The 27995-nt window shown below is 42.3% G+C and overlaps 1 protein-coding gene across 1 annotated transcript; it reads left to right on the top strand.

Moving 5' to 3' along the window:
- Positions 1-45: 45 nt before the first annotated feature.
- Positions 46-27991, top strand: Kif23 (kinesin family member 23). Its single transcript, XM_038323401.1, has 24 exons — positions 46-148; positions 1701-1770; positions 2811-2939; positions 9114-9219; positions 9423-9559; positions 10016-10125; positions 11143-11313; positions 13444-13485; positions 14790-14902; positions 15058-15179; positions 15842-15944; positions 17694-17773; positions 17860-17979; positions 18323-18449; positions 18753-18911; positions 19848-20005; positions 20416-20589; positions 20763-20942; positions 21334-21646; positions 24475-24722; positions 25893-25975; positions 26155-26236; positions 26806-26876; positions 27886-27991. The coding sequence occupies exons 1-24, from the start codon at positions 138-140 to the stop codon at positions 27899-27901; spliced, it is 2925 nt and encodes a 974-aa protein (XP_038179329.1). The 5' UTR covers positions 46-137; the 3' UTR covers positions 27902-27991.
- The last annotated feature ends 4 nt before the right edge of the window (positions 27992-27995 follow it).

Raw genomic sequence — 27995 nt, 5'->3', positions numbered from 1 at the left:
GCGACGCCGCCGGGCTTGCCACAGACTGAGTCCGGGTCCCCGCGGCCGCTGTCTGCAGTCTTCTTTTCCCGCCAGCTCTGCTCCGGTCTGAGCCTGACGTCCTGCGCGCGTGTCTGGATAGCACGGAGCCTGTGGTCATGAAGCCAGCGTGAGTACCAGGCCAAGGAGGGGACTGGTGTGGTGACGGGGCGGGGGTCGCCGTCCTCCTCACGCTGCGACCGGGAGTTGTCCGGGAGCTGAGCCCGGACCCGCAGCGCTCCGGTGCCCGCCGACCCTGGTGTGCCCACGCCACCCGCGAAGGTTGGCTCCGAGTTCGGGGTGACCGGGTTGCCATCCTTTGGGCTGCCCATTCTTCCTCAGCTCCCTCTGCAAAGCCGACCGCTTTGCAGGTGGTGGGTGTTAGGATCCGGAGTGCGCGCGCAGCGGGGATGTGTCCTGGCACTTTGCGGGCTTGAGTCCCCGCAGCTCGGTGGGCATCCCTTCCCTAGTCCTAGCCTGGAGGCCAGGTCTTTTTGCGCTATCTTTGTCCCCAGGCTATCCCACTCGCCTGCTCTGTCCCCCACGCCCACATTCCTCAACAATTCCTAGACTCTTCCGGCGGGCCAAATCCTGGTCGCACTTGCACTGCGGAGAGCCTCGGCTTTAGACTTCGTTTCCTCGGAGCTAGCCTTTCTCAAAAACGGAACTTGTTTAAGTGAGAAAACGTTAAAGTCTTCGTATTTGTTTAAGGACATCTACCCCAGTCTATCGCCCAACTCTGGTTTGCATCCATTTTATGTGTGACTATACTGAGAAAAATATTTTAATAATCTACAGTCCAAACCAATCTTCAATTTTAGTGTTAAATATTCCTGTAGCCCATAAATGAGAAAGGAGAAGTCATATGATAGAGAATGTTGAAGTAAGTCAAAATGGCTTTTTTTCTGTTTGGGACAGTATTTGGGGTATGAGCTAAAGGATAATAGGTTTTTGTTTTTCGAGACAGGATTTCTCTTGTGTAAAGAGCTCTCTCTGTCCTGGAGCTCGCTTTGTAGACCAGGTTGGCCACTAACTCAGAGATCCACCTGCCTCTGCCACCCGAGTGCTAGGATTAAAGGCGTGCACCACCACACCTAGCAAAGATAATAGTTTTTGTCATTCAGTGACCAACTGTTCCTTGAAAGTACAGATTATTTATTTATTTATTTCTATCATTTGGGATTCAACTAAGTTCGTTCTGTGTGCTGGGCTCTTCCACTCCACAGAACATCCATAGCCCTTAGGCATACAAGTTGGTCAGAAAGTGAATTTGTGTGCGATTTTATAATTGAATAATTGTGCACTGTGCTTGTACACCTGTATAAAGTTCAATGTGGGCTTCTCAGATTGGTAGTGCCTGTAAAATTGTTGCTTAAGAAAATATACTAAGAACTGATATACTAAGAACTGATAAATTAGCAGACTGGGGATGTATCTTACTGGTAGAGAACCTGCCCAGCAAGAGCAAATCTCTGAATTTGCTCTCCAGCATTGAAAAAAAAACAAAACAAAAAAACTGAAATCAAGCAAAAGTTCCTTGGGTACTTCTGGTATCAAAAGTGTATTTTTCTAATACTAATTTTGATGAGTTAGATTACCATTGCTAGAATTTGTAAGTCTTGTATGTTAGTATTGGACAGAAATTTATGTTTTGTTTTTTGGATTTTTTTGTTTTTGCCCAGGAAAGCTAAGATGCCGAGGAAACCTGTAATAAAAAAAGGATCTCAGACAAACCTTAAAGACCCAGTTGGGGTAAGATTTATATGTGTGTGTTTTCTTTAGTCTGTTTCTGTCTTGTTTGCTTGAAAGATGAAGGAGAAGTGCTAAGACAGTTGGGTCAAAGAGCACACAGTTAAATTGATCCACTAAATTGTCTAAAGCTGGCTTTAGCCTTGAAGTTCGCTTTCTCTGCTGGATTAGCCCAGAAGAAGGTAGTCTTTAGTTGTTGCTAATCACTAAACCTGCCATCTCTAATTAGAATCTGAAAAGTTAAATATTCGAAACTCCTACCAGGTTCTTCTCTTGGGATGGGAACTTTGTTCTCAGTTCTTGGTTCTCGGATGTGCTACCTACACATTCTCAAGGAGAACCCTGCACTCAAGGTTCATAGACTGATGTAGAATAACTCAGTGTAGTTCATACCTCCTCCTGAGAAGGGTTGCTTGCCCTGCCGTGCTCTGAATGCCTCCACCCCACTACAGAGGGTCTCTGGTGCTAAGCTGCACCACCTGCTCTCTGTGAGTAGAGTATAGCTGGACAGCTTTTCCGGAAATGATCTCCACCCTCCAAGTACTGTGATTATAGGTGTGTGTGCTGTCATGCCTACCTGCACTGGCTGTTTGAAATGACATCCAGTTCTGAAGAATTTAATCGCCATTCAGGCATTTAGAGAGATTTTTATGTTAGTACAATTTTATTTGAGCACAACAGCGAAAAGAAACCGTACAGTTTACTATTTTAACGTAAATTTATTTTTGATTTAATGCATTTTTGCATTTGATCATTCTGAGCTGCAGATTTTGTTTTTCATAATTTTGTGTTTATGTTTGTGTGGGAGAGCAGATATTTGTAGATATATGAATAGAAAGCTTGCATGCGTGGAAAATCAAGCAAGCGGTGAACATTCAAGGTGGTTCATACCTGCTCTCCCAGGCAGGCAGATTACTGAGAGTTTCAGACCAGCTTGGGCTACAGAGTGAGAACCCTGTCTCAACAATCAACACAAACAGAAAAACCAAAAAGAAAACCAGGCAAAAAGTCAACCTTGTTTAAACACCTTTCTCTTTTTCCAGGTGTACTGTAGGGTGCGCCCACTGAGTTTCCCTGACCAAGAGTGCTGTGTAGAAGTGGTCAATAGTACAACTGTCCAGCTACATACTCCTGAGGGTTATCGGCTCAACAGAAATGGAGACTATAAGGAGGTAGGTTCCTAGTGGAGCCAAGTTGTTTTTGCTTGATGAATGGCCCTTTTGAATTTAAAAGTTCCTGCGTGATCTCACTTGTGGGAAGGGATGCTTTTAGCCACCTTATCTAGAATATCTTTGATTTCTAGGACATACAGATAGACTTTTGGTATGTTGGAATTAGAGGATTGTGTCCAAAGGAGTTTTTTCTTTTTGTATTTTTGAGACAGGGTCTCACTATGTAGCTATGGCTGTCCTAGAACTCCCTCTATAGACCAGGCTGGACTCAGTTCACTGAGGTTTGCCTGCCTCTGCCTCCCGAGTGCTGGACTAAGGCCACCACCGCCCAGCTTCAGATGATTTCTTATCCTGGATATATAGCTTCACACAGGGAGATTTGACTAACAGTTAATAATAGGCATTTTGTGTTTTCCCTTTTGCTGGGGCTTGAGTCTAGGGCCTTTTGCATGCTAGGCAATATCTGCCACTTGAGCTACATCCACAGTAGCGTTGTGCCTCTTTGAATCAGTCTGTTAGGGGTGGTTTTGCTTTGTTTTACTGACAATATCACCTTGTAGTCCAGTGTCTTAGTCACTTTTTATTGCAGTAAAGAGACACCACGACCATGGCAACTTCCAAAAGAAAGCATTTAATTGGGGTCTTGCTTACAGTCTGTGGTCATCACTGAACTAGGAGCTGAAAGTTTACATCCTGGTCTACAACCATGAGGCAGAGGGAGGGACACTGGGCCTTACTCGGACTTTTAAAACCTAAAAAACCTTATTCCACACCTCCTCTAACAAGGCCACACCTCCTAATCCTTCCTAAACAGCTCACCAACTGGGACCCAAACATTCTGATACATGAGCTTGTGTGTGTGATGGTGGTGGGGGGAGCATTCTCATTCAGACCTTCACATCCAGGCTGGCCTCAAAACTTCTTCTGATCCTCCTGCTTTGGTCTCTCTAGTGCTGAAATTAGAGGTGTGTACCACATGATGCTTTGAGTGGGTTTTTGCTGTTACTTGATTTTGTGGTGTTTTGTGGTGTTAGGGATTGAACTCAGGACCTTGTTCATGTTAGCCAAGTGCTAGACACATCTTTTTGAAATGGAGTCCCTCTGTAGCTTAGTTTGGCCTTGAACTGGTGATCATCCTGCCTTCACAGCGTGAGTGTTAAGGCCTTGTATCACCATATTTAGTACTGGGAGAGTATTTTGTTTATTTGCAGTGCTGGGAAATGGGCTTAAGGCTTCCTGCATGCTTGGTGAGTGTTTAAAGGAAGCCCATGCCTTTATGGACTTTATACCCTAAATTGACAGTTAGTAGACAAGTAGGTCATATAATAAGGAATGCAGAAAGTAGAGGATTGGTTCCACTGTCTGCTTTCTAGCTGCCACTTACTCTTCATTGTTGTTGTTGGGACAGGGTCTTACTCTGTAATCTGTCCAAGAGCTTGCTGTGTAATCTGGAATAGCTTTAAATGTTTAAACTGACTTTAAATTGGCATTCTGTCCGCCTCATTTTCCTGTATGCTGAGATTCCGGGCCTGAGCCACCACATTGGGCTGCCATTCAGGCAGGCTTGTGCGCACTACTGCAGAGATACCATTCTTTAGACTACCTACATCCTCGTTTCAGCAGCTTGTTTCTTCCTGAAGCTCCTTCTCCCTCTCCAGCTTCTGGCTGTTTTGCCACTAGCCGCCCTTTGCTGGCTTCTCCTGTCTAGTCTCTGAATCCTAAGGTAGTTATGTCCGGGTCCCTATGTTTTTCTTCTTTCTCATCTTCTGTTTCCATCTTCCTTTTTCTGAGACAGGATCTCCCACATTATCTTGGGCTGTAGTAGAACTTGCCTCAGCCTCCTGAGTGTTGGGAATACAGGTGTGGGTCACTATGCTTGACCCAGGGGCTCTGTTTTCTACCTGTCATTCCCATGGTTTTAAGTGCTCTGGAATTTATTTGGCAAGGCAAAATATCTTTTTTTCTTACTCTATATTTGAATGTCTGGCAATTTTCTATCTTTGGTGGACATCACTTACCCATCTCAAATTTTGGTTTTTGAGACAGGGTTTCCCTGTGTAGCTCTGGCTGTCCTGGAACTCACTCTGTAGGTCAGGCTAGCCTCAAATTCAGAGATCCACCTGCCTCTGCCTCTTGAGTGCAAGGATTAAAAAGGCTTGTACCACCACTGCCTGGCCCATCTCAAGTTTTATATATTGAAAGGAGCTCTTGAGTCCCCGCTACCCTTTAAATGTTTTACTCTTAACCTTTTCAGAAGATGGTACCATTGTTGTCCAGTTGTCCAGTCCAGAAACCTGGAAGCTTCTTTCCTTTTACATCTGTTCATGTTGGGTCATGCATAGACAACCTGTCAGTTCTGCAGAGTGGATCCTGAGATTATCCTTTCCTGTCTCTTTCGCTACTAGCTTATTCTGAGCTGTCTGTGGTGGGGAAGTGTTTTTATCTTGATCCAGGGCAGCGGATACTTTAACTTGTGCAAAATGTCACTGACAGCATGAGTCCCCTGACTAACTGCCTTCCAATCTGTGCATTGAGATGTACCATTGACTGCAGGCTGAGGGGGAGCAATGGAAGATGGCAGGGAATGTTGTTTAATGTTGAGAACTGGTAACAGCCAGTTCTCAGGTTTGTTGAGCATGGTTTGAGCCTTTCCTGAAGCCTGTCTGGCTGCCTGCTTTTATAGAGGATCTTGCATAATGGTTTCCACAGAGCTGCCAGAATGATCTTGCAAAGAAGAAAGAGATCTTATCATTTCCCTGTGCAAAATCTCTCAAGGAAAATTCTGTTCAACCAGCCTCCTGCTTATCTTCCCACCCTTATCTTTCTTTTTTTCCTGATTTTTCGAGATGGGTTTCTATGTATAACAGCCCTATCTGTCCTGGAACTAGCTCTTGTAGACCAGGCTGGCCTTGAACTCACAGAGATCCGCCTGCCTCTGCCTCCCGAGTGCTGGGGTTAAAGACCTGCACCACCACTGCCCGGCCCCTATCCTTATCTTTCAGTACTCATCTAGTCTTTGGAGATCGTCTTTAAGCCAGCATCATGCTTACCAGCCACTCTGGCTTAACCTAGACTTCCCCCTTGTAACCTGGATGCCTCTCATCTTGAATTTCAGCTTAAATCTTACTCCCTCTGGGTGTTCAGACTACCCCAGCAGAAATAGCACTTAACTCTCTGGTCTTCATTCAGTGTGCCTGCTTTATAACACTATATTGATTTATTGATAGCTGTTTAAAGATGACGGTGTCTTCTGAGGTCATTGGGCAGTTTCACCATTTTATGAGCGTGACCGAGTGTGCTTGCAAATGCTAGATTGCCATAATAGACAGAGAGGCTCTCCAGAGTAGCGTGCTTAGACTCCGGTGGCACATAGGACTGCTGTGTGGAGTACAGTAGACCGTTGTACCACAGCGCATCTCTACCTATCCAGACAGGCTGGTTCACACTAGCATCACCATCTCCTCGAGCAATATGGTGAGCTTTTATTCCTTTAGACACTAGGAACTCATCACCTTTGTAATCTTAGAGGACCACCATGTGGTCCCTTATTGAACTGAAACATCTGGAGATGTATGTCTGTGCTTGTGTTCACTGTCTCTTTCCTGTTCCTCATGAAAGCACCAGACGATATGTGCCTTTTGGTCCAGTTTGTCAAAAGAGTACGTTTGGATTAAGCAAGAATGCATGGTGAGGAAGGTTGGCGGAGCAGAGCAGACTTTGAGGATATAACGGGAGTTGAATACTGACTCACTGAATTTCAAGTTTGTACAAATGAGTTTAAAGTACAAACAAACACAAGGTTTGGTGGAAATTGAGTACTCGGAGAGCATTGTTCAGGAGCTTGAGCAGGTACCTTCTTGCATCTGTTTTCATTATGCCAAATGAGGAGGTGTTCCTGACGAAGAGGAGGGCATCTGTTCTCCTTGGCACCATCCTACATATCCTTGCCATTCTACAGTCTTTGTTTTGAAGTACATTGAGAATGAAAACCTCACAAAGGTGAAAGTTAGCCTAGCTGAAGTATGTGTTTTAACTTTTTTTTTTTTTTTTTGAGACAGTATTTCTCTGTAGCTTTGGGGCCACTCCTGGAACTCATTCTGTAGACCAGGCTGGCCTTGACCTCACAGAGATCTGCCAGTCTCTTCCTCCTATGTGCTGGGATTAAAGGTGTGTGCCACCACTGCCCGGCTAGATTTTTAGTTTTATGTCTGAGTGTTTTGCTTCCTTGTATGTATGTGATGTATACCACTTATGGGTCTGGTGTTCGTGGATGTCAGAGGAAGGCAGCAGATCTCCTGGAATTGAAGTGATAAACAGTTGTGAGCCACATATTGAATTGAAGTTACAAACACTGCCAAGCCATCTTTCCAGCCCCTGAAGTAGGTATTTCGTCTTATTTATCATTTATAAAATAGTAGTTTGGGGCCTGGAGAGATGTCTCCTCTGTTAAGAACACTTGCTACTCTTTCAGAGGACCTGGGTTGGTTCCCAGCACCCATATGGTGACTCAACTTCCTTTAGCTCTGGCTTCATGGGATCAGATGCCTTCCATCTGGCCTTCATGGGTACCAGGCACACACATATAGTACATGCATACATAAAGACAAGCACTTGTACACTTAAAATAAGAATAGACACCTCTTTTATATGTGTGTATAGGTCTGTGTATACCTATGTCTTCGCTTTCATCATCTACAGTCCCACATCCAGGAGTTTAACTAGGGGTTGAAAATCTTCAGAGATGCGCTGTAGATTTAGCTCATTGGTAGAATACTTGCCTAGCAAATGTGAGGGAGATCCTACTGCACCCCCATGCCTTCAGGAAAAAAATCTGAGTACAGACAGGTATTTCTTTGTCTTGCAAGAATAACCATTGTATTAATATAATGGCAGCCTAGGGTGGTTTCAGGTGTATTAAATGGCAAATGCCATGCCATTTAAATAGTGGACTTTGGTTCCAGATCCACCATGAAAACCGATCCCCCACTGTAATGCTGGCATATAATTTCAGCTCTCTGGAGGTAGAGGCAGGAGGATTGGAAATTCAAGTTCATTCTTGGTTGTGTAGTGAATTTGAGACTACTTTGGGTTATATGAGATTGTCTTAAAGTTATGTGTGTGTGTATATACACACACACAACACACACACTGTCAAAGTAGCATTTATTTTATAAAAGAACTCAGATAAAATTATGTTTGTAACTCATTTCTAGTTTTTAAAATGCTGTAATCTTGGTATTTTGCTGTCTTGTTTACAGTGTCTTTTTATATTTGTTATTTTTGCTTGTCTGTTGTACCTGTACTTGTGAGGTCAGAGGATGACCTGTAGGAGACAGTTTTCTCCTTTACTATTTGGGTTTCAGGGACTGAATCCATGTTCTCAGGCTTGATAGCAAGTGTTTTTACCTGCTGAGCCATCTTGTTGGCCCTTGCTACTTTAAGTATACCTTCATAAAGAAAAAAGTAGAAAACAGTAGGCAGAGGTGGTAGTGTATGCTTGTGATAGTAGCAGAGGCAACCTGCTACTATCATTGAAAATTGAAGGCCAGCCAGGTCTACATTACAAGTTCAAGGCCAACCATTAGTACATACAGACTCTTTCATACAAACATACTCAAAAGAAAAGAACAACAAATAGAAAACCATAACACTTAAAATTTTTAATAAATTTAATTTGCTGTGGGGGATGTGCATACAGGGTTTCTCTGTTTAGCCCTGGCTGTCCTCAAACTCACAGAGATTTGCCTGTCTCTTGCCTCCCCAGTCTTGGGATTAAGGTGCATGCCACCTCCGCCCAAAATAACCTTGTGTTTTTACTTTGTTAACAGGATCTCACACGATAGTCCACTCTGGCCTATAATTCTGTGTAGCCCAGACTGCCACCCAACTCATGGCAAACTTCTGCCTCAGCCTCTGTAGCACTAGGCGTAAATGTTCTCTTAATCTATGCAGCATTAGTGGACTTGACTTTTCTTCATGCTGTTCAGTATATTTGTTAGGACAGCTGTGATTTATGTATGTTGTGACTACTGAAGGCTCCAAGCTTAAAGATCATTCTTGTTTTTCTTTACATGTCTGGATTTGAAAGCTTACAACAGAAACATTCAAGCGTAGGACAGATGTATTTCTAGTCTCGTAGAATTCCATGTTTATTTTTTTTCCTTCTCTCCACAGACGCAGTATTCATTTAAGCGGGTATTTGGCATTCATACAACTCAGAAGGAACTCTTTGATGTTGTGGCTAGTCCGTTGGTAGATGACCTCATTCACGGCAAAAATGGTATGGATCTTGGAGTTTAGTTGATTTTTCCATTTAAACTTGTAATTTAACTTTTTACTGTTTATTTATTTGGTTTAACATTGAATTCAGATTTAACTCATTAGAGTGATAACCCGGTTTTGGGGTTAATTTAAGTGTTTTAAATACAATGAAATGTTATGTGAAACTTAAGACTGTAACTCCTTGTTGTTGCTACACTGTAGGTCTTTTGTTTACATACGGTGTGACAGGAAGTGGAAAAACGCACACAATGACAGGGTCTCCGGGGTCTGGAGGCCTGCTTCCTCGTTGTTTGAATATGATCTTTAACAGCATAGGGTCATTTCAAGCAAAACGTTATGTAAGTACAATTCCTTTGGGTTGTGACTGTCACAGTAGATACAGGACTAAGACATCTATAGATGCAGTGATACCGAGGAAGAACCACAGCACCGGAGCTGCTTTGATTCTTACATATGTTTGGATATGGTGGGCATGGTGGGTATGCCTATGATGCCAATACTTGGGCGGTAGAAGAGAATCAAGAGTTGCAGACCAGCAACTCTGCCTGTTCCCAAAGTTTAAAAGGCAAATGCTTTCTGTTTTTAAATGTTGCTGTACCATAGCTGGTGGTGGTGGCACACGCCTTTAATCCCAGCACTCCGGAGGCAGAGGCCAGTTCAAGGCCAGCCTGGTTTACAGAACAAGTTCCAGGACAGGCTCCAAAGCTACTCAAATAAACCCTGTCTCGAAAAAAAGTTGCTGTTCCTTAAATTAAGTAAAATTCTTTTCAAAAGTCTTTTCTGCCCTGTTTTAGGTTTTTAAGTCTAACGATAGGAACAGCATGGAAATACAGTGTGAGGTTGATGCATTATTGGAGCGGCAGAAAAGAGAAGCTATGCCCGTTCCAAAGACCCCCTCTAACAAGTGAGTAACTTCGTGTTGGACTGACTCAGAGTGCGAGGAATTCTGTCCTGCAGTTTCTGTAGATCTGGGAAAGGTGAATACAAATTAGAGAAGTTAGTTTTACAGTTGACTTGTGAGGTCAGGGTTGAGGCATGTTTTTAACTGAGCTGGTATTTTGTCTGATTTCCAGAGGATACTTCCTTCTGTGAGTTGGGGAAGGCCAGTGCCTGTGTGAATCTCAGGGCTTGGCTGTCCTTGACCCACCTTGAATCTGAATAAAGTTGCTTTATGATTTCAGTTTTAAGTGGCAGAACATTTGAGTAGTTTTTTCACTCTGGTATCATTTCAGTTAGGTCTCTTTTCTCTTTCTTCCTTCCTTCCTTCCTTCCTTCCTTCCTTCCTTCCTTCCTTCCTTCCTTCCTTTCTTTCTTTCTTTCTTTCTTTCTTTCTTTCTTTCTTTCTTTCTTTCTTTTTTGAGGCAGGATTTCTCTGTGTTCAGGCCATGGCTAGCCTGGAACAAACTGTGTAAACCAGGCTAAGCTCAAAGGCGTATACCACGCCCAGCAATTCAGTTAGGTTTCTATTGCTGTGATAAAATACCATAAGCGAAGCCGCTTGGTGGAGGAAACAGTTTATTTCATTTTTTACTTCCAAGTAACAGTCTATCACTGAGGGAAGTCAGGACAGGAACTCAAGCAGAAGCTGGTGCAGAAGTCATGGAAGAATGCTGTAAACTGGTTTACTTCCCATGGCTTGTTTAGCTTAGCCTACTTTCTTACATAGCACAGGACTACCTGCCCAGGGTTGGTACTACCTACAGAGGGCTGGGCCCTCCCACGTCATTAATCAAGAAAATGCTAGATAGACTTGCCTTTGGACCAGCCTCATGCAGGTATATTCTCAGTTGAAAGCCCTCTTTCCCAAAGACTCCATCCAGCTTGTCAAGCTGACATAAAACCAGCCGACACAGGTATCTACTTTTTATATTAACTCACAGTGGGTAAAATCTGACTTTGAGGGATCTGTTTCTTGTTTTAGGCGGCAAGCAGATCCAGAGTTTGCAGATATGATAAATGTACAAGAATTCTGCAAAGCAGAAGAAATTGACGAAGACAGTGTCTATGGTGTTTTTGTCTCTTACATTGAAATCTATAACAATTACATATATGATCTCTTGGAAGAGGTGCAGCTTGATCCCATAAAGCCCAAGTAAGTAATAAAGATGGTCTCTTCAGGTAATGCGGCAATCCCTGGTTCCTTCAGGTATAAGTGGGGATAATGCTTAGCGTTTGTTTTAGACTGCACAGAAATCATAGTCATGCTCAGAGAATACTTTTATCTTAACTGGATTGTAGCTTTATTAGGAATCCAGCAGGTTAAGGCATAGTGACCTGAAGATCCATCTTTGAAATTGCTTTTGAAAACTTAGCCTTGGGTTTGAAACAAATCTCGATTTTATAGACAGTATTGGGGGCATCTTTCAACACCCTGACAGAGCTGGAGGTTTTGCAGCCTCTTTGGCTGTCTGTGTCTTGGTGTTCTCTGTAGAGTGGGTCCTTGTCTGTACAAGTGATTCTTATTTCATCTGTTGCAGATTAGTGTAAAGCCACATTGCCTTGTCATTCTGAGAGGTAAAATTCTACTCCTTAGATATCTGTGGGTCTTGTCTTATAGAATCTGAAGACCACTTACCTTGTAGCTTTAAAAAAGTACCTCTCTTTGTGCCAGAGTAGATTTACAAATCTTGTGTCTGTTCTTGAGTGGGTGGTTTTGTTCTTTAGCTGAAGGCTGGTCTTGCATACTGTGTTCATCACAGCCAATTAAAACATAAATAATATGAAGACCTTTGTCTTAACATTTGTGTGTATGTGTAGAGGGACATGTGTGGAAATAGCTAGATTTAGAAAACCATTGAACTGAACAGACCTATGTCCACTTACATCAGTGTGTTCACTAATATGAAAAGTTCATGACTGATTGAGGCCATACTATGATTCTTACTGAATTTCATTTCAGTAAGGAATTACTAATGATTTTGTAAAATAACTATAAAGTTGGTAGGTAAATGAAATCTGAAGGTCTTAAGTCTTTTGCTTTACTCAGCCATTCTTTAGATGAGAACTGTTTTGTTTTTGAGGCAGTTACTACGTTACACAGGCTGGCCTCCAATTGCATGTGATCCTCCATCAGCCTCTCAGTGCTGGGGTAGCAGTGTGCACCACCAAACCAAGCTTCCAATGCAAACTGTACAAAGGGGCTTATCTTTGGAGTTACCTGTCTGTCTTTGGACTGTTGGAATTAAGAGAAAGAAGTACCTGAGTTGAATTACAGAGAAGAGCAAGAGTACTGTCTTAGAGGCAATGCCTTTTATGTTAATTACTTTCCCACTTGAGCAAATATTTTCATGTGCATTTTAAACTGTCCTTTGTTGCAATTCCAGTTTTGTGTACCTGTTTTACCTAAACTTCTGCTTATTTATTGCTGCCAACTAACTTTTTTGCTTTTTCAAGACAGGGTTTCTCTGTAGCCCTGGCTGTCCTGGAACTCGCAGAGATCTACCTAGCTCTGCCTCCTGAGTGCTGGGATTAAAGGTGTGTTTCACCACCACCTGGCAGCTTTTCTTTCTCTCTCTCTCTCTCTCTCTCTCTCTCTCTCTCTCTCTCTTTCTTTCTTTTTTTTTTTAATTAAGTCTCGCACTATGTCGACCAAGCTGGTCTGGAACTCACAGAGATCCACCTAGCTCTGCCTCCCAAGTGCTGAGATTAAGGGCGTGCCTTACTGTGCCCAACACTACTAATTATTTTTATGTCTCTCTTGTTTGCAGTTTGTTTGGCTTGTTCCAAGTGATATTGTTTCAAGTGATACTGTCTGGTTTTAGTCATGCAAAGAAAGCAGAGTGCCTTCATAGAGTATCTATTGCGCATACTTAGGAGGGAGCCTGTTTTGCACTGATTGTGGATTTAATGTGAGGATAGTGTTAGCTCTCCTTTTCTGAAGGGTTAATTTTTATTAATTTTTATTAGTTTTTTTTTTTCTTTTTTTTTTTTTTTTTTGATTTTTCGAGACAGGGTTTCTCTGTGGCTTTGGAGCCTGTCCTGGAACCAACTTTTGTAACCAGGCTGGCCTCAAACTCAAGAGATCCACCTGCCTCTGCCTCCCGAGTGCTGGGATTAAAGGCGTGCGCCACCACCGCCTGGCTAATTTTTATTAGTTTTTAACAGTGAAGGAGTCTCGCAAGTAGAGGGTTTTAAAATCTCTGTCACTGTCACTAGTCTGACTGAAATGCTGCCGCAGGATGACTGCTCTGGAACAGTAATGTCTGCCTTATTCCTTCGCTAGGTGGAACGGCTGCAGTACACCTATGAGGAACGCAGAGTCTGTGTATGTGGTGACACTGGCCCTTCTTAAGGAGAAGGGTGTAGTTAACACTAGTGGGGGGGCATATTTGGCATGTTTGTAAGTAGTTTGCTTTTCCTTAGCAGTGGGCAGGCTGCTACCTCTAACCCTCCTTTCTTTTAGAAAATCTTCCCTTGATTATCAGTGATGATAGCTGGTAAATGTCTTCATCCTTACCATTCACAAAATGGGCTGTGAGACGGCTTAGCAGGTAAAGGTGCTTGCTGCCAATCTGACAACCTCAGTTCCATCCCTGGAACCCACATGGCGGAAGAAAAGAACTGACTTGTTGTCCTCTGACCTCCACACTCAATTCCAGATAAATAAAATTAAAACATGGGTCTGGAGAGATGACTCAGTGGTTAAGAGCACTGGCTGCTTTTCCAGAGAGCCTATGTTTGATTCTCAGCAACCACCTGGTGGCTCACAACTGTCAGTAACTTCAGTTTCAGGAGATCCGATGCCCTCTTCTAGTTTCTGTGGGTGCTAGGCACACATGTGACGCACATATTTATATACAAGCAAAACACCCATACATGTAAAATGGAAGCATTATTTAAAAAAATTAACTAAAACAGAACATGCAAGCACCCTTACCTAATTAACATTAACCAACTGCAAACTAAAACTTACCAAGCTACTTTGCAGGGTTCACCACTCTGGGCATATACTAAGTCCCTTCTGAATTCGTTTTCTGCATTGCTTTATAGGTCAGAACCAGTTGAATATGCTGATCTTTTAAATGAGGGAAGTGCTAGATTGTGATGTGTAACCTGTGCTGTATACGATAGTGCTATGCCAGAGTACTATTATAGTCTTAACTGTCTATTGTTTTGTGTGCTTTTTAGGGTGGCTTAGAGCAAACTTTAAAAATAGCATTGGTTTCTGCTTTACAACTAATCTTGACTGTATAATCATGTTTTGTTTTTTAAGTCTACCATTTCTTTAGGGATCTTATGTAAATTTCTGTCCATTAAAGAAAGGATGTCATGGGCGCATACTTGTTCTGTCTCACCATGTGGTACCCCTATCATAACACCACAAGAAGGTCCTCACCGGGTGTCAGCACTGCACTCATGGACTTTCCAGCTTTTAGAACCAAGCAATAAATTTAAGAAAGCTGGGGATGTGCTCAGTGGTGGAGCCCTTGGCTGGCATGCATGAGGTTTGGGTTCTGTCAGTGGTGTTAAGGTGAAAGGGGAGATATTGTGTTGCTTGGCACTTTAACATTAGTCAGGAAGACAGTTGTCTCTCATTTAGGAAACTAACCATTTATTTCTCCCCCACAGACTCCCACAATCTAAAATACTCCGAGAAGATAAGAACCACAATATGTATGTTGCAGGATGTACAGAAGTGGAAGTGAAATCTACAGAAGAGGCTTTTGAGGTTTTTTGGAGAGGTTAGAAACAACTAGAATTTGAAAAATGTGAACTGATGGTCTTAATCCTCAGATTTGTTGCTGTAATTGAACAGCAGTCCCTTTGGATTAATTGGAAAGCAGGTTTAATAAAAGGCTGAGTTCAGGTATAATCCATGATTTCTCTGTCATCATAGGTCAGAAAAAAAGACGTATTGCAAACACCCATTTGAATAGAGAATCCAGCCGGTCACACAGTGTGTTCAGCATTAAGCTCGTCCAGGCTCCCCTTGATGCTGATGGAGATAATGTTTTACAGGTATGTTTGTATGTGAATCTTGTCTTTATTTCAGCCCTACGGTTTTGGAAGATGGCCTAAATTAGGGGCTGCCTCGGTGATGCAGGTTGCTCTAGAGTTAATCCCTGTTTAACTATGAGATAGATCCTAGTGGATCCTAGATCCACACATAGCATGTGTGGCACATGCAGTCTGCTGTGTCGTGAAGAGGCTCTGCAAAGCTTTCAGACTCTGTGAGGATGTGTTTGCGTCATTTTAGGGACAGGGTCTCCTGAGCCCGGGATGACCCTGAACATTTGTTTGTTTTCTCTTTTATTTCTGACATTATAATATAATTATATTATTTCTCTCTTCCCTTTTCTCTCCCCAAGCTTTCCCCATAGTTCTCATTGCTAGTTTTCAAAACCATGGCCTCTTTTGTTTGTTTCTTGTCTCTATACAGGCAAAGCTGACCCCAGACTCGGGGATGTGTTGTAAAATATTATTTTAGGTGTGTTACTCTTTGAACATTTGCTTAATGATACAAAGATGTATTTAATTAAATAAAATTCACCTGTGTATCCTCTGCCATTCTGGGTGCTTGTATTGTGCACATATAGTGTCTAGTACGACTTAATACCATGTTAACTGGATCTTAAAGAACATTGTAATGTGGTATAGATTGTTGTCTTTATCCCTCGCAGGAAAAAGAACAAATTACCATAAGCCAGTTGTCTCTGGTAGATCTTGCTGGAAGTGAAAGAACCAACCGCACTAAAGCAGAAGGGAACAGATTACGTGAAGCTGGTGAGTGCAGTGCTGTACTTACATACGGCTGTAACTTTCAACATCTATGAATGACAGTTTCTATTTATCAATGGATGGTTTCTGCTTAATCCATGAAATAACATTGACTATTAAACTTAGCCTTTAAATTGGCTTTTTAACCCCCTCTGGCATGTGTGTGTACCTCAGTGTGCAATAAATGTCAGAAGGTAACACTTGCAGGCCCTTGTGGCTATCCTGCCTCAGTCTTCTGAGTGCTGGGATTATAGGAGTATATCATCATATCTAGCTAAATGATGTGTCTGATTGGCATAATGGACTTAAGAGGTCTTAGTCAATGTTCCAAGATGAACAAACAGTTCTTAAACATTTGGAAGTCCAATTGAGACCTGAATTTTTAGAGGTGTGATTAATATATTAGCCTTGCCCTGGCTCAGAAACCCAAATGAGATACATCAGGGAAAAAGAAAGCAAGATGACTAAGAAATCCTGTTGAGATGTAGAGGGACAGAGTTTGTTGGCACCTAAGACATTTGACTGTTAGAAACATGTCACTTCTAGGTGTAGGAAGGATTTCTGTCCCTTTCCCACTGTAGTCTGAAATGGTTACTTGGGATATGGCTGGCCTCCCATGTATGAGGCACCTGAGTTCAGTCTTTAGCATCACCATCCCTTTAAAAAAAAAAAAGAAAGGAAACAAGCCAGATTGATGAGATTGTCTATCCATGCCATAATTTAGGGTTTGGAAAAAACTTAATTGTTCTATTGCTCTGAAGAGACACCATGACCAAGGCAACTTATCAAAGGAAATACTTAGTTGGGGGCTTGCTTATAGTTTTGGGGGGTTAGTCTACGACCATGACGGCAGGGAGAAAGGCAGCAGGAGGCATGGTGCTGGAGCAGTAGCCGAGCACTAGCTCTAGAGCAGCTGTGGGTCAGATGGCTCATGACCATGAGGTAGAAAGAGAGAGGCACTGGGAATGGCTTATGCTTTTGAGACCTTAAAGCCACCCCTAGTGAAACATTTCCACCAGCAAGGCCACACCTTCCATTCCTTCCCAAATAGTTACACCAATTGGAGATCAAACAGTCAAACATGAACCTATGCAGGCCGTTCTCCACCACCAGAAAATTAAGTATCATGTTGTATTCCCAGGCTATAGAGAGATGGATTGGCTGTTGAGCTTCACTGTTAGACAGGTGTGGTGGCATGCACTTCTAATCCCAGCACCTGGGAGGCAGAGGCAGAGGCAGGTGGATATCTGTGAGTTTGAGGTCAGCCTGGTATACAAAGCAAGTTCTAGGACACAGAGAAACCTTGTCTTGAAAAATCAGAAAGCTAAAAAGTACTTGTTCCTCTTCTAGATGACCTGGGTTCACTTTTTAATATCCACAGGACAGTTCACTACTGTCTGTAACTCTGGATCCAGGGGATCTTCTGCCCTCTTCTGGCCTTTGTGAGCACCAAGTACATGAAGTATATTTACATATATGCAGGCAAAACACTCAGAATCAAAGAATAAATTCTCTTTATTAAGATTTATTTATTTTATTAAGAAGAGTAATATTGTATTTGGAGAGTCTTTTTAATGGATTGCTGAAAGATGGTTATTGAAGCTAATAAGATTAATACTGTTGAAAGTATGGTGGGACATTACATGGACAGCTCTCTATATAATTTCCCAGCAGCTAAATGAAGCTGTGTTATAGACAAATGGATGTATTATAGTTAATGTTTTCAAATGTCCTCTGTATCTGACTTCCTCTCAGGTAACATTAATCAGTCACTAATGACGCTAAGAACATGCATGGAAGTCCTGAGAGAGAACCAGACATATGGAACTAACAAGGTACACAGCAGTCCTCGCCAACTGCTTTGTGGTTTAAATCGTGCATTTATTTGTCTAATATTCTTAGCTTTCAAATGTCTTTATAGATGGTTCCATATCGAGATTCAAAGCTAACTCATCTGTTCAAGAACTACTTTGATGGGGAAGGGAAGGTGCGGATGATTGTGTGTGTAAATCCAAAGGCTGAAGACTATGAAGAAAGCTTGGTAATTTAAGGGTATTTCTCCAATACAGTTGGGTTTCTCTAGGGAAAACAGCTACTTGAAGAATGGCACACTGGCTGGGTGGTGGTGGTGCACGCCTTTAATCCCAGCACTCAGGAGGCAGAGATAGGCAGATATCTGAGTTTGAGGCCCGCCTGCTGGTCTCCTGAGTTCCAGGACAGGCTTCAAAGCTACAGAGAAATCCTGTCTGCGGGGGTCGGGGGATGGCAAACTGCACGTTTTGTAGATTGACACAGGTTAGTGATATGCAAATGAACCATTTAGCTATCCATAAAGGAGGACTTGGGTAGGTTTACTTTTTCCAGACTCTGCTTTGTATTTTTAGCAAGTCATGAGATTTGCTGAAGTAACTCAAGAAGTTGAAGTAGCAAGACCAGTGGACAAGGCGATATGTGGCTTGACACCAGGGAGACGATACAGAAATCTACCTCGGGGCGGCCCAGTTGGAGATGGTATGATTTTGTGTTATTATTCATTTGCTTGTCTTTCTGTAAACTTTAAAAAATCTATTTATACCCTTCTCAAGAACCAAATGAAAGAAACTTTGAACTAAAATATAAGGTTTGCTTGGTTGTTTGTTTTGTCTTATTTTTGAGAAATTCTATTCTTAAAGTAGGGTTTAGTGAAGCATACCTGTAATTCTAGCACCAAGTGAGTATGCTGAGAGGGGAAAATAAATTCTGTGGTTACTGGTTCAGGGGTTCTGCTCACAGCATCTGACTTAAGCTCTTTCATAATTTTTAAATTCAATACAGAACCTTTGGTGACTGAAGTGATTCTACAGAGCTTCCCACCACTGCCTCCGTCCAAGCTTTTGGATATTAATGATGAGGAGACCCTTCCAAAGCTGATCGAAGCTTTGGAGAAACGACATCACCTACGTCAACTAATGACAGAGGAGCTTAACAAACAATGTAAGGGTAGAGCTGCTTCTAGCTGCTGTGACTTTAGAGGTAGAAACAGGTCTCAGTGACTCCATCTGGTGAGATCTCTTTAAGGAGGACTTATTTCTCGACTTTGTAATGGTCTCAGGGTGTTTAATTTGAAAGGCAAGATTTTGTTTTCAACAGATCTATTTTACTTTTAAAGAATATAAGAAGGGCCGGGCGGTGGTGGCGCACGCCTTTAATCCTAGCACTCGGGAGGCAGAGGCAGGCGGATCTCTGTGAGTTCGAGACCAGCCTGGTCTACAAGAGCTAGTTCCAGGACAGGCTCCAAAACCACAGAGAAACCCTGTCTCGGAAAAAAAAAAAAAAAAAAAAAAAGAATATAAGAAGGAAAAAGTGGGTGTCCCTCCGTCTATTTTATTTTTAATAGTGATGGACACAAAATGGTATTTTGTAATTTCCCCTGTTTGCAAGTTATTAGCATTCTGTAATGTTTGTACCTCAGTGGTATAGGGGAAAGTGAATAATGTTTGGAAATGTGCAGAGCAATTGAACAACTGGTCCATGGAAGTGACTGTCTCTGAGTGACAAAGTGGGTGCCAGGGTCTTCAGCCCAGGCTCAGCTATTCTCAAACACAGGATTATTACTGTTTTTGCATCTGTAAGCAAACTTTAAGTATTAGGGGGAGGTTACAAAATATTTATATAAGCATCTCTTATAGATTTGAGAATCAAATTCCTGGCTTCTTTCCAAACTTGTTTTTAATGTTTTTTCACTTTTTATATCAAACCCAGGGCCTCATGCATATAGAAAGCAGATGCATACAGGCCACTGCATTCCCAGCCTTTGTTATGTACATTTGCCATGGGGGGATTTGCTAGAGTGCTACATTCTACCGAGTATCTGCCGATGAAAGTTGGTTTATCTGCACTAAACAGTGCAATCTGTATGCTTTGTTTCAGGTATGAACTTCAAAGCCTTATTAAAAGAATTTGACAGTTCTCTTCTAAATAAAGAAAACTACATCCAGGAAAAACTAAATGAAAAAGAAAAATTGATCTCAGGGCAGAAATCGGAAATAGAACGACTGGAGAAGAAAAACAAAACTTTGGAGTACAAGGTTTGTGGTCACACTTTCATCTGTGCACTGGCCATTCGTTACTTCTCAGAACAGCTCCTGTGCCTGTCCCTGTGAAAGGCATGAAGGGAGGGAGTTTGTTTCTACTGTTCGGAGTGGAGCTTAGCTTGAGGAGATGTAGGCACCTGGCTTGCAAGGGACTTTTTGAGCAACTTCTTTCTGAACTGGAGTGGAACTGAGGATTCAGGTGAAATAGTGAGGGCAAAAGTGATCTCTCTCTCTCTCTCTCTCTCTCTCTCTCTCTCTCTCTCTCTCTCTCTCTCTCTCTCTGTGTGTGTGTGTGTGTTTGTGTGTATGTGTGTTTCCACAGTTTGCTTTTGTGAGCACTTGAACTATATAGTTAGGTGAGATGCTTGCACAGCAGATGCTAAGCCCAGTGGTCCCCTTTGCAGATTGAGGTTTTGGAGAAAACAACCACGATCTATGAAGAAGATAAGCGCAATCTGCAGCAGGAGCTCGAGAGCCAGAATCAGAAGCTTCAGCGGCAGTTTTCTGACAAGCGCAGATTAGAAGCCAGGTTGCAAGGCATGGTGACAGAAACATCGATGAAATGGCAGAAGGAATGTGTGAGTGTTCTTCTTAGGTTAAACATTTTGCATTTCTGTGCTGTGGCAGAGCTTTGGTATTTGTTACTGTCTGGAAGACATACAGAACTGTCACTTTCCAGGAGTAAAGTTGGTGCTGTGGTGTGCTTGTGTAGAGGGATAAAGCGACTGTAATTTGCCATTCATCTCTGTAGGAGCGTCGGGTGGCAGCCACCCAGCTGGAGATGCAGAATAAACTCTGGGTCAAAGATGAAAAGCTCAAACAGCTAAAGGCCATTGTAACTGAGCCTAAGCCCGAGAAGCCAGAGAGGCCTTCCCGGGAGCGGGACCGGGAAAAGATCCTTCCGAGATCCGTCTCTCCTTCACCTGTGCCTGTAAGTGTTTGCTGCTGTATGTAGTAGCTTAGTGCCAGAGAATTTTTTTTTTCCATTTAGAGGAGTGTTTCTGTTTCATGTTATATTTTAAGCTTCTGCTTTTAAAACTTAGCACAAAAGGGCAGGGCATAGTGGCACATGCCTTTAATCCCAGCATTTGGGAGGGAGATTGAGTCAGGCAGATCTCTGTGAGTTTGGTCTACACAGAGTTCCAGACCAACCAGGGTTACATATGAGTTCCTGTCTCAAAAACAACAAAAGCATATCACAAAAATTTGATGCCTTTAGTTTCTTACAATGTTAAATCTTCATGTAGTGAAATTATAGAAAAGTAATATTGTTCCTCTCCGTTTTTCAGTCTTATTCATTAATTTTTCTCCAATTTTTCTAGCTTTCTAGTAACAATATTGCTCAGATTTCCAACGGCCAGCAACTCATGAGCCAGCCGCAGCTACACAGGCGCTCTAACTCTTGCAGCAGCATTTCTGTAGCTTCCTGTATCTCGGAATGGGAGCAGAAACTATCTCCGTTCAGCACACCTGTCAATGTCACCTCTCTTGCAAGGCATAGGCAGCAGGAGCCAGGACAAAGTAAAACGTGTATCGTGTCAGACAGAAGGCGAGGGATGTACTGGACGGAAGGCAGGGAGATGGTCCCTACATTCAACAGTGAGATAGGCGTAGAAGAGGACCGTTGCCGCAGGGTTTGTGCCAGCATTCTTTAAAGCACTGTAGTGATAGACTTATCGTCTTTGTTCTTTGTAACTTGGTTTCAGAGTTTGACGGAAAGCTGGATAGGCTCCAAAATGAAGGAGCTCTGACTTTTCTGTTAAAGACTGAGCCACCTGAAATTAAGACTGAGCTCTTCATGTGAGAAAGTAGAAGCATGGCCTATGAGCTCTGAATGTCAGCCAGAATGGTGCCCCCTAGAGGAGACTGCTCGCCTGAATAAGGGGTTTTGCAAAGAATCTAGGAACATGAGTGTCTTGCTTCCTTGATTCCTCACTCTCTTATTTTTTCTCCCCCTGCTCCCGCTTTTGCTGGGGATAGAGCCTAAGGTTTCAACATGCTAAGATGCTAAGCAATGGCTCTATCACTGAGCCATAATCCCCCAACCCAAATATGAATGTATAAAAACTACACTTTTTTTTCCCGTTTGATTCCTCTTCCCCAAACTTTTTTCATGCTGTTTTGGGCGGGAATAAAGTTTTTGTTTTGTTTTGTTTTTTGCTTTTTTTTTTTTTTTTTTTTTTTTGGTTTGATTAATAAGTTGGATACTCTCCTGCCTCCACCATCAGCAGAGTCGCTATTTTGTGCAAGTCCTTCCTCTTCTAAGACACTCCAAAATAAGTCACAGATGATGTGACACTCAAACATTTTCCTGTGTAGCCACCGTCTTTACCACTTTGAAGACAGCATTTTCTGTGTGGAGAGCCCCTCACTGCTACCTGTCCTCATGATGGCCTTTCCTTTCAACCCAGGCTGCTGTCCAGATGCATGCACTACATGTGGCAATCACAAATCTTTCATCTCTTTCATATATAACAAAATATGCTTCCTCCTTTTTGATTTTTGTGACCTGAACGGCTTGAAACTGACAGCTTTCACATCCTGAAGTTTTTATCTTGAAGCTTTACAAGGCCTTCAAGGGTGATTTAAACCCAATTCATGTTTTCTTCAATATTAGATAAAATTTCCTTTGAATTTGAATAATCACACAAATGCTATGAATTAGATATTCAATAAAATCTTAACTACTCTTTTAAAATTATTATTCTAAGTGAAAAGTCTTGTAAATACTTTAAGATCCTCTTACATGCCTGGTAGTGGTGGTGCACACCTTTAGTCCCAGCACTCAGGAGGCAGAAGCAGGCAGATCTCTGAGTTCAAGGTCAGCCTGGTCTACAGAGTGAGTTCCAGGACAGCCAGGGCTGTTACATAGAGAAACCCTGTCTCACAAACCAAAAAGATCCTTTCACATGATTTAGAATGTAGGTAAAGGCCTGCAATATGATTACTAATGATGGTGACCAGTCTAGGGTTCTTACAAGGCAACAGACAATTCTATAGTCTCAAGTTCCTGCTTTGCAGATTTTACTTTGAGCCTTTTAGGGTGCAAATCATGGTGAATGGTCTCTGTGATCACCTCTAGTAAATCCTCCTCTTCTGTGTCTGACTCCAGCCTGCTGGGAGGTCTGTTTATACCTGCCAGCAATAAGGGAATGCCTGACTGGCCATGCGACAGTCTGGGGAATAAACTAAGACACAGACTTTAACCTCTTTCTTGAAATCCAAATCTCTTTAGAAGTGCAGCAGAAAAGTTTCCACGAGGTTAGTATCTCTGTATCCATGTTCATTGATCAGAAATTATCAGGCGGACCAAATTTCACATTTTGGTGAGGAAAGAATTTCAAAATACTTAAGTCATGACTACTAGCAGATTCTCCGCATTCTGTCCCCTTTCCAAAGTTTGATTTGAATGTATTATACTGTAAATGTGTTTAAGGAAGCTCTTCTGCCAAATGCTAGATCCTAAGAGCTAGGTTTTCTTATTCACCATCAGATCATTTTCAGAGTGAAGGTTTTCTGCCTGCATGGAAGCTTAGTATCTTTCCTGGCAAGTTGTGGTGACTGTTGTAGAGTTGTCGTTAGGGCTGTCCCTGAGCTGGTTTCCTGTAACTGAACAACTGAATCACAATCCTCATTTGGCTGAGTCGGAAGGGCTCTGACTGCAGACTCTCATTTATTTTCAGTTTTATGAACAGGAGTCGCTCACAATTGCTTATGCTACCATATCATGTATATGAAATACATTTTCTTAAGCTGAATGTGCTGTTTAACTTGGCACATATGTCATTTGAACTGGAAAACAAGTAGTTTTTATGATACAAGCTGATTTCATAGCATAGTCTTTGATTCTTGAAACTTGTAAGAAACATTTGGAGAAAGTGTCGGTATAGTTGAAGATTTTGTGGAATTGTGTTTTGAGATATAAAAGTCTTCACTGCAAGTGCCTAGAAGTACTTAGCACTGTTTAGGCGTGCTGCACTTGAAGTTCTGTATGCCTGTGTTCTTCAGGGTTTTGCTAAGCGAGAACTTCAACAGCTTGCAGGTTTTTGGTTTGGCTGTATATGGAGGTATGTTTTCTATTAGATGTCTAGATATAACTTAAGTGTTATTGTTCCTGCTGATACCTGCAACACAGACCTGCTAATCTATGTATTACTTCACAAAGCAGGCATGATAATTGGTTTTTGATCAAGAATGCAAAATGGATTATTTTTCCCGAATAATATCTGGAGTCACCACAATTCTATCTTTTGCCCTTTGTTGAAACGGAAGCTCCCATATGACTATATTCTCTATACACTGTTGTCTAAAGATGCCTGTTGGTTCAATTTGGTAAGAGAACATGAAATGACTTACATGTTTAGCTTGGACAGGTCTGATTTCTGTTGTTGTGAATATGTATATAAGCTGCTGCACTTCTAACAGTTCCTCAAAGTAATCCTGGGTTGTGCTTGTTTCTCAATTCCTCTTTCAACCTGATCAGAACACACCAATTCCTGTACGACACAGAAGGTCCCGCTCTGCAGGGAGCAGATGGGTAGATCATAAGCCTGCCTCTAATGTGCAAACTGAGACAGTCATGCAGCCACATGTCCCTCACGCCATCACAGTGTCTGTTGCAAATGAAAAGGCACTAGCTAAGTGTGAGAAGTACATGCTGACCCACCAGGAACTAGCCTCCGATGGGGAGATTCAGACTAAAGTAATTAAGGTAAAAACAAGTCTTCACAAAAGACTACCAGTGAGAAATATTTGCCCTGCTGTCCTTTGAGATCTAGGCCTTAAATGGGGTGTTGGGTGGAACTTTTGTTTTAGTAGAAAATGAATGTAATGCTTAGGCTGTGGATCTGCTGGGGCTGGATCTGCTTAAATAGGCCTAGATTCTTGGGGTTCTTAGTACTCCAGATCTATGATGTACTTTAGTTACATCATATTTAGTTAAAACATAGTTTCAAAAGTAAACCCAGAGCCATACTGACAACTTGTTGGAACCCTAGTACTTGGGAGGCCAAAGTAGGGAGGTCACCAGTTTGAGCCCATCCTGGAGCACGTAGTTGTCTTGAAGGACCAGACAGCAACAGAAAGCAAACCTAACAAAGATCTCCTATTTTGCCATTATGTCAAGATAAAATATTTGCTTTAAAACTTGTCCTATGCTGGGCGGTGGTGGCACTTGCCTTTAATCCCAGTACTCAGGAGGCAGAGGTAATTGGATCTAAGTGAGTTCAAGGCCAGCTTAATCTACAGAGTGAGTTCCAGGACAGCCAGGACAACACAGACAACTCTCCTCTCCCGCCAAAAACAAACAAACATGCAAAGAAAAACCCAACAAACAAAACTTGGCCTGTGGTCAGGCATGGTAGCACTTGCAGGAGGATCTCAGTTAAGAGTTTCAAAGTAAATAACACACAGAATTTGATTGAGAATGTTACTCAGTGGTTAACTACCCAAGATCTTTCTTGTAAAGAGACTTTCCTGTCTATAGAAGACTTTTGATCGTATGGTCAGTGGGAAAAGTGGGGGTGGGGGGGAGGATGACAGTGACGGGGGTGGAGAGTCATTTCAAGTCCAGAGGACAGTTACAATTAAGACTACTGCCACCAGGCAGACAACAGCACCTTAAATGTGGAGCTGTCTCTGCTAGGTTAATTTAGTTTTGAAATTTATAGGTGCAATAAACTATTTTCCCCATAGCTAGGAATGTTACTGATTATCTTGTACTGGACTCTTGTTAGTGAGAGGTGAATTGAAGTTTCTGAAGTGTTTTATCAGTAGATTCAGCAGCCCAGGGGTCTTTTGGGTTTATGGGTGAGTTTCAGATATGCTTGCCTATCATTTGGATTTATCAAAGTGTAACAGTTACCTTTTCTCTTGGATTTAGGGTGATGTTTATAAAACCAGAGGTGGAGGGCAATCTGTTCAGTTTACTGATATTGAGACTTTAAAGCAAGAGTCGCCTACTGGGTGAGTGTTGGTCACAAATATCTCTCTAAAAGTCTGTTTCTTAGCCTCTTGTTCTTAGGTTATCCTATGAGGTTTATCATTAATTCTCCCATGGGTATAGGTGGTTTCTCCCCCCTCTAATGTTTTCCATTCTTCTTAGATGCAAAAATGATTGTTGCATCATGTTTCCCCTTTTTCAGTAGTCGAAAGCGAAGATCGTCTACAATAGCACCTGCCCAACCAGATGGTACAGAGTCTGAATGGACCGATGTAGAAACAAGGGTAGGGGTGAAATTAAATACTTGCTTGCTAAAATTAGCTGTAACACTATAGAAATTAGTGTTCGCTGAAGTTGCTGAGGCAGGACCACATATTGCCCATGCAGCCTGGAAGCCTATAACTAACATTCTGGTGGGGCACTTGCATTTCTTTAGATCTGGTCTTTACTAGAGGTCCTCTGTGTGCATGTGTGCTAATGTATATGGGAGTCAAGAGTGTGTTGCTCCAGACTAACGAAAATCATAGCAGATGGACAGATCTGCAGCAGCACCCAGTGCTCCCTATGACTATTACCTCTGAGGAAAGACACCTAGGGAAAGAACCAGCTTCTTCAGGACTCCTCTCTCTCCTTCCTTAAGCTGAAAAGGTACCTGGGTACTCTCCCAGGTCCTTCTTGCTTTTGTTGCCTGCGCAGAAGTGGATCCTAAGTGTGTGACTAGTGGTTTAATCTAGGTGTCTTCGCTGAACTAGAGCAGTGTTGGATTTCATCGCAGTAGAGCCCATCTAAATGTGGATGTGTGCTTCTGGATCGTTGGAAGCCGACCTTGTCCTCTTCTGTTATTTTTCTCTAGTGTTCCGTTGCTATTGAGATGAGAGCAGGATCTCAGCTGGGACCCGGATATCAGCACCATGCCCAACCCAAGTGAGCACTACAGCCAGCCCTGCTGTGTCCTCCCTCTCCCAGGCTTTCCTTCACCTCTGCTCCTCCAGCTGTGCCTTACTCTCTGCTTTTACCTGGGCCCTGCTGACAATTTATGGTCGGCCTTTGTAGTGTCAAGCTCTCCTGAGTGCTGTAGCTATACTGGAGGAAGTATCAGCTGATTGATGGCTTTTGCTCATACTTGATCACTTCTAAATCTTTTTGAGGCTGAACTGAAAGCACCTAGAGGGGCGTGTCTTTATTTAAAAAATGACAACGCATATAATACACAAAAAATGCTGTCTTTGGAATTTAGACAAGGCTTTGTTCATAGCTGAGGTCTCTGATTTCTTTGCACTTGTGCAAGATGACTCAGACACTGGGGATGACAGCATTGTGTGTGTCACTCTTACCTAACAGGTCTCATGGTTTTGGAATAGGGGTACATGCTCTATAGATAGGTTAAGATGAATGCCAGAAGTGGTGTTGAAGGAAGCACACACACCATTTGCTCTTTGGTTAAGTCCACAATGGGGAGGGAGCTGGCCTGACTTATCTTTTCCCATATTTCATAAAACCAATCTTTACACATCTCTCTACATTTTTAACTTGGGTTAGTTACTTTGACAATTTGGAAGATGGCTGCAGTAGGTTAAGAACAGGGGAGCTGGGCTGGAGAGATGGCTCAGAGGTTAAGAGCACTGGCTGCTCTTCCAAAGATCATGAGTTCAATTCCCAGCAACCACATGGTGGCTCGCAACCACCTAAAATGAGATCTAGTGCCCTCTTCTGGTGTATAGGCACACATGCAGGCAGAACACTATGCATACTAAATAAATAAATCATTTAAAAAAAAAAAAAACAGGGGAGCTACCTCCTATTCTGTTCTCTAAGTTGCTTGCTTGTTCCAAGGACTTGAATTTTCTTCTGATAAAAGAAATTTTCTCAATGTTCCTAAAGACTATGTCGCTAAGTGCAGAATTCAATATTAAATGCTGCTTTTGTGTTTTAGGCGCAAGAAGCCTTGACCTGACAGCTCTGGTAGCAGAAGAAATCTTTTGTTTGTGTTGATGATTTCTCCAAAGCTATGCCATGCGCGGTGTCAGAGTCATCCTGCAGAAG

The sequence above is a fragment of the Arvicola amphibius genome, chromosome 3 (assembly GCF_903992535.2).
Source record: "Arvicola amphibius chromosome 3, mArvAmp1.2, whole genome shotgun sequence".
NCBI lineage: Eukaryota > Metazoa > Chordata > Mammalia > Rodentia > Cricetidae > Arvicola > Arvicola amphibius.
This window is presented reverse-complemented; position numbering and strand designations above follow the sequence as displayed.

Coding starts and splice junctions, on each gene's coding strand:
- Kif23 (XM_038323401.1), top strand. Junction 13,486..14,789: donor ATGAGGAACGCAGAGTCTGT/GTATGTGGTGAC, acceptor TCTCCCCCACAG/ACTCCCACAATCTAAAATAC. Junction 17,774..17,859: donor AGACATATGGAACTAACAAG/GTACACAGCAGT, acceptor ATGTCTTTATAG/ATGGTTCCATATCGAGATTC.